Source organism: Heptranchias perlo, chromosome 21, assembly GCF_035084215.1.
Source record: "Heptranchias perlo isolate sHepPer1 chromosome 21, sHepPer1.hap1, whole genome shotgun sequence".
Taxonomy (NCBI): domain Eukaryota; kingdom Metazoa; phylum Chordata; class Chondrichthyes; order Hexanchiformes; family Hexanchidae; genus Heptranchias; species Heptranchias perlo.
This window is the reverse complement of record NC_090345.1, coordinates 7,390,632-7,396,631: the sequence shown is the minus strand read 5'-3', so window position 1 is coordinate 7,396,631 and position 6,000 is coordinate 7,390,632. Positions and strand designations below refer to the sequence as shown.

Genomic DNA, 6,000 nt, shown 5'->3' with positions numbered 1-6,000 from the left:
TAGCACTCTCGCCTCTGAGTCAGGAGGTCGTGGACTCAAGTCCCACTCCAGAGACTTGAGCACAAAATCTAGGCCGACACTCCAGTGTGGTACTGAGGGAGTGCGGCATTACTGGAAGTGTCGTCTTTCAGATGAGACGTTAAACTGAGGCCGTGTCTCGGAACAGGCTCGATGGGCTGAATGGTCTACTCCTGTTCCTAATGTTGCTTCCTGTGCTTGATGCTGACATTAGGTCCCCGAAATGGGAAGGTGTCCCATTCTCCACACTAACCGATGAGCACAAAAACGCAGGATGCAGTTGCCTGCAGAAATTCCTTAGCCTAAAACAGTGCTATTTAAAAAAAAAATCAAATTATTTGAAAATGACCATCACAAGATACAAAGTTACCTAGATTGTATGATCATCTAGGTTGACCAGCCAGAGATAAAGTCAATTTTAAATTTCGTAAAATCAAAAACATTGCTGTATTTATTGCCTCATTTTTGCTTTTCTTAAAAAGACAAACATTTACAGAGGATTCTTTTAAAATTAATAAAAGAGTTTACAAATCTCTCAAATATTTGCAGATTTCAGGTCCTTGTCAGCGTTGCTCTAAAACCTGGTGTATCAGCTGCATTTTCATTTATAATTTCATACGCTCTAGAGTCGAGTAAATTAATACCTTGCTTGAAAGTATCATTTTATTTTTAAAATCCAATTCTGGGCAAATTGCTCACTGTGACGAACAGTTTAAGTACAACGGGGCACAAGTTAAAAATAATAGAAGTGAGCAAATGAAAGGAAATGAGACAGGAACTTTAATTTAAACAAAGGATAATCGAATTGTGGAATGATAGTTACCATGGGAGGTCAATGAAGTCGGGCAGAGTAAATTGATTCAAGAGAAGCAATTAGATGCGTTTCTGAAGAGAGATATGGTGAGAATTGAGGCAGCTGGGAGTGGGAGCAATCAAATAAGCGGTGGGCTTGTTTTAATGTATAGTGGGGCAACTTGTACCCCGACACAACTTAACAGACCAGATTTTACAATCAGTAATTCAGAATTCATCTCACAAATAAGTGACTGAACTTTCAAATTGCGCACTGACCTGATGATCCAGTGAAGACTGTAAATATGCACAGCAACTATCTTTGGGTCCTCACATCTCGAACTGATCAACAACGGTTGGATATGTCTGGAGTGACACACCATGCCCTAGGCCACTGGTTTTTGGGTTTCGCAGTAAAATTGCACAGAATCGCAAGAAGCAAAACGCTGGTTAAAAAAAAAATTCTACATAACAACAACTAAACTTGACTTATTCAGTCACTGCAAACTAGTGGCCTTGATCTTGTGCGACAAGTTCAACAACGTATTACTACCTCGGGGACTTCTGATCCCAGCTCTACAAGTTACTTTAACAGCTTGGATGATCAACATGACAAATAGGCTGCACATTGCACTTCATCTGAACATGCAAGTTTTTTTCTCCCTCTCTTTCAATGCATTATTCCCACCTCAAGCTCAGAGACGTGCATCAACTCACAATCGACATGCCTCGAGGGTCTTATGGACACCCACTTAGTAACCAAAAGGGAGGAAACTAGTCAAGGAGTTTGGGTGAAGTCAGCCAGAAGGGGTTTGATTTCCTCCGACAGTGCACAGGTTATAACTTATTTGGGTAAATTCCCTTTATGTGCTGTCCTAACTCCAGTCATTAACCCATTTATTTCAAGTTAAATCCCCTAAATTGAAACTTAAGCAAGTGTGGACGAGTCAGCTGAATTCTGCAATCAGATGAGGATCTTGAAATCACTTCACTTCCCCCTTTGTATTGCTTATTATTATTATTATATTACTCTATATTGTTTCAGCTTATGTGCGTGTTTGCTTTTTATTGGGAAGGTGGGGGGGGGGGGGGGGGGGGAAGAGGAAGGAATGGTACTGATTCCATATCTCACCTACTCTTGTGTCAGCAGTATCTCAGTATTGATGGCACTGTGCCCATGCTGCTGTGTAATGTTATCGCAAACTTTCGCAGGCCCACTGTTTCGACTTGGGTATTAAACCGGTTTAAAATAAACACCTCCATTAAAACAGCAGTCTGATAAATTCGATACAAAGGCAGTAAGTTCTGTAAGATTATATCGCACAGGGTCATTTCCAAATTACTGTCTTGTTTAACCAATTAACTCCAGTATTACTAACATAATTCCTGAAAATAATCCTGCACTTTGCCTCTTCCAACACTGACGTTTTGCTGAAGTAAAACACTCGCCGGCAGGTGTAAGTGATATTAATCAGGGATGATTTCAAAGGCCTTGAATTTCTGACCTACTGCAGTCAGACTAACTGGCCTTTGTGTGTATATATAACTTAAAATAAACTATTGACTGGAGGTATATTAAAGGAGGCTGGCAGTGGGGATGTTTAAAGGCAGTATATATCAACATAAGGGTCACCACTGACTGCATCCCATGAAGATGGAGCATCCCACATTGGGAACGGAGGGTAGATGAAAAGGGGGGTGGGGGATGAACACCCAAATACCGCTACGCTCCCCTTGTTGTCCCAATAAAGACATATCTTCTGTTGAAGTGATCTTCAGACAAAGGTTCCATGCGAAAGTCACGATAGAAGGTAGGGAATCAGGAAAAACTGTGCACTAATTCCCAGGATTATCAGTGAAGAGGGAGGGCCAAATTGGCACATCTTAGCCCATCCATTCAGAAACAGCCTGAAACCCTCCCACCAAATGGTCTGTAAATAATTCCAGCTAGCTGATTCAAAACAGCAATCCCTACCAACTAATTCTGTGAATCAGTGAAAATATGAGAAAGTGGACAAAAGTGGCTGTACACAGAGAACGACTGGAATCTGTCGTTAGCTGGGATCCGACTGTTAAATACCCACAATGGTTGTCTCATAAATTTTTTTTAAAAAACAGCAGTAGAAACAGATTAAAAAGCATCCTTAACACACAGCAGTACGGTGACTTCACCAATAAATGCACACACCTTCCAGCGTTGTACGTTCATTTTGCATCATATACTGTATTCCGCACGGGTCTTCTCAGTCTCTCCCTGTGCAGAGAATGCTACAACACAAGCTGTGTACATCTTAAAGCACGCATGGCTTTCAATCCCCCCACCACTCCACCCCCCCCCCCCCACCCAGTGCTGCAGACGGAGGAACGGCGAAGGGGCATTTTCACACTGAGGAGCTTCGAGTGCGGAGAACTCTCCGTTGACTTGTGCTGTCCGCTTCAGTGTACGTCTTTCTGTGCTCTCAGGTTACCTTCCTTCCCAAGCATCTTCAACCTGCTGCGCTACAAGCTGTTTCTGTTCTGCAAGTGAAAAGAAAAAAATTGATTTAAATTATTTCATGTAGGACAATACAGGACAGGAGGCGGCCATTCGGCCCATCTTGCCTGTGCCGGCTCTTTGAAAGAGCTATCCAATTAGTCCCACACCCCCCTGCTCTTTCCCCATAGACTTTCTCCTTTTCAAGTATTTACCCAATTCCCTTTTGAAAGTTACTAGTGAATCTGCTCTCATCGCACTTTCAAGCAGCGCATTCCAGAACATAACTCGCTGCATAAAAAAATTCTCATTTCCCCCCTGGATTTTTTGCCAATTATCTTAACTCCGTGTCCTCTGGTTACAGACCCTCCTGCCAGTGGAAACAATTTCCCCTTGTTTACTCTATCAAAACCCCTCATAATTTGGGACATCTCTATCAAATCCCCTCTTAACCTCCTCTGCTCTAAGAATAACAACCCAGCTTGTCCAGTCTCTCCAAATAACTGAAGTCCCTCATCCCTGGTACCATTCTGGTAAATCTCCTCTGCACCCTCTCCAAGGCCTTGACATCCTTCCTAAAGTGTGCCGCCCAGAATTGGAAACAATACACTGCTGAGGCCTAGCCAGTGGTTTATAAAGGTTTAGTGCTATTATTTGTGCTAAATTATTTGACACTTTTTCCTAAAAGTATCTTCGCTAAAAGAGACTGCTGTTGGGAGTCTGCCAATACTATTAACACCAGCCAATGGATGATGCTCAAGTGCATCTGTGAGGAGCTCCCTGGTAGGTTAGTGCATAATTCCACCACCTGGTGTGATGCTGAGCCATACAAACCATCATGAAGGTCTGAGGTTCCATCACTGGTCTGTGACAAATTAGCCAGGGTGGCAGTAGGATGCTGGGCTAAAGAAGGGGGAGCAGTGAAATCTGCCAGGAATCAGAGTGCTGAGCACTATCCAGTGACTGCTGCTGGGATGTACACCTGTGTGGACATCAACTATGGGCAGGATAAGAGTCGGGCGTGAGAAGTTCATAATGTCTGAGCTCACACATGAATAGCAGCCACTTGGGCGAAGTACTAGAGGACTACCAGCATCCGTGAAACTGCACTCTGCAACAGTCAGCACCTTCAGGGGAGGTGGGGCAGGGTGGGGTGGAGCAGGACGGGGAGGGGAGAGTGGAAACTCACTGTATTAGGAATCAAGAGTATGAACTGTGTCCCATTTCTTTGTAAAATGATGAGCTGTTTTAGAAAATATATTTTTAAGAAGTTTTGCACTAATGAAATCATATGGAGGCCAAATACTGTGTAGAACTACAACAAATTCATCTCAACACTTAGAATCATAGAATCATAGAAAAACTTATTGGGTATGCTCCTTTTAAAAGACTTTAGAAGCAGAAACTCTTTATTCCATCCAGCCTGTGTTACAATCAATAAAACTCCAGGCAAATGGTTTATTGCAGTGAAGAGTTTGAATGCCAGAATTTCAACATAGTGGAAAGTCTCAAGGTACTATCCAGAGGGGAAGAAGAGAAGGATGGAAGAGACTCCAAGCATGTGATCAAAGGTTGAAAAGATAGGTTTTAAGGAGGCTTTTAAAGTTGGGGAGAGACGTAGTGAGGGGGAGGGGTTTGGGAAGAGATGTGAAGCTATCAGGGAAAGTCACTGAAGAGAGTAGAAATGGATTCAATTGGATGTGTTCTGGAGAGAAGGAATTGAGAGATATGGAAAGGTAGGTGGGGCTGCTTTCTGAAAAAGGGATGGGCTTCTTTCCTGTTGCTAAAAATTCTTATCATATCTTGCACATTTAACATACTATACTGTGAAATCAGTCCAATTTTGAGGTGAGGGGGATAGTCACAGCAATGTTCTGTAATCTCCATAGTCGCTAAATGCTTCTCTTAGTTTGAAATCAATTTGTTGATCGGGGTTTCAGGATACATAGTTATGTTTATACCAACAAGAGACTCACCCTATTGGGTGTGAAATCATTCATGAAATTTCATAAATACCATCATCACCGCTGTATACATCTCACTAACCTTACTTTGACTCCGGGCCTTTCCCGCCTAACCCAATCACATCCGACACAATGCAAAACTAGATTAATACCCGGAAATGTTTTAGAAAGCAAAAGTAAAATGATCCTTCATAAAATGCAATGTTTCTGAGCCAAATGATAAACGTGCTACTGCCAACAAGGCTGCTAGGAGTAGCAGAAATAAAAGACATTGCTGCTTAATCCTGGAAGGGGATATGGTCAGGTTTAAACAAATAAATTCTAAAATCAAGCAACATTAAAGACTCGGAACATTTCATTAAACCACTGAATTCTTTTTGAATTTTTTTTTGCCATAAATTTAAGACTCTCCGACCAAGGCAGTCAACATCTGCCGCAAAGCAGAGTAAATGCAGGTGTTCATGCCCCCAACAAGTTAAACAAGCCAGTTTTGTAGATAGACGAATACTCTGAACAGAAACCAGCTGGCTCGGTTGAGATCTTCCATCACAAGTGTGATGATGTTCACATAAAGACCCCTGTGAGCTTACAAATCTACTAGCATGGATTTGAGTGCAGCCAGTTTGCCCAGAAAGATTAGTTGACACACAGGTCAACACAGCAGCCACATTGTTTCATGAACAGGTTTTAAGCACACACAAAGAAAAATTTTACAAAGGTGTCCAGAATGTTGGGAACTTGAATTGCATCGCT

At 42.2% G+C, this 6,000-nt stretch overlaps 1 protein-coding gene across 2 annotated transcripts in view; it reads right to left on the bottom strand.

Moving 5' to 3' along the window:
- Positions 1 to 667: 667 nt before the first annotated feature.
- r3hcc1l (R3H domain and coiled-coil containing 1-like) overlaps positions 668 to 6,000 on the bottom strand; it is a 128,228-nt gene continuing 122,895 nt past the window's right edge. For both annotated transcript variants that reach the window (XM_068002041.1, XM_068002040.1), the window contains exon 7: positions 668 to 3,327. In XM_068002041.1, coding sequence (XP_067858142.1) covers positions 3,275 to 3,327 — 53 coding nt within the window. In that variant the 3' untranslated portion in view covers positions 668 to 3,274. The remainder of the gene's footprint in view (positions 3,328 to 6,000) is intronic.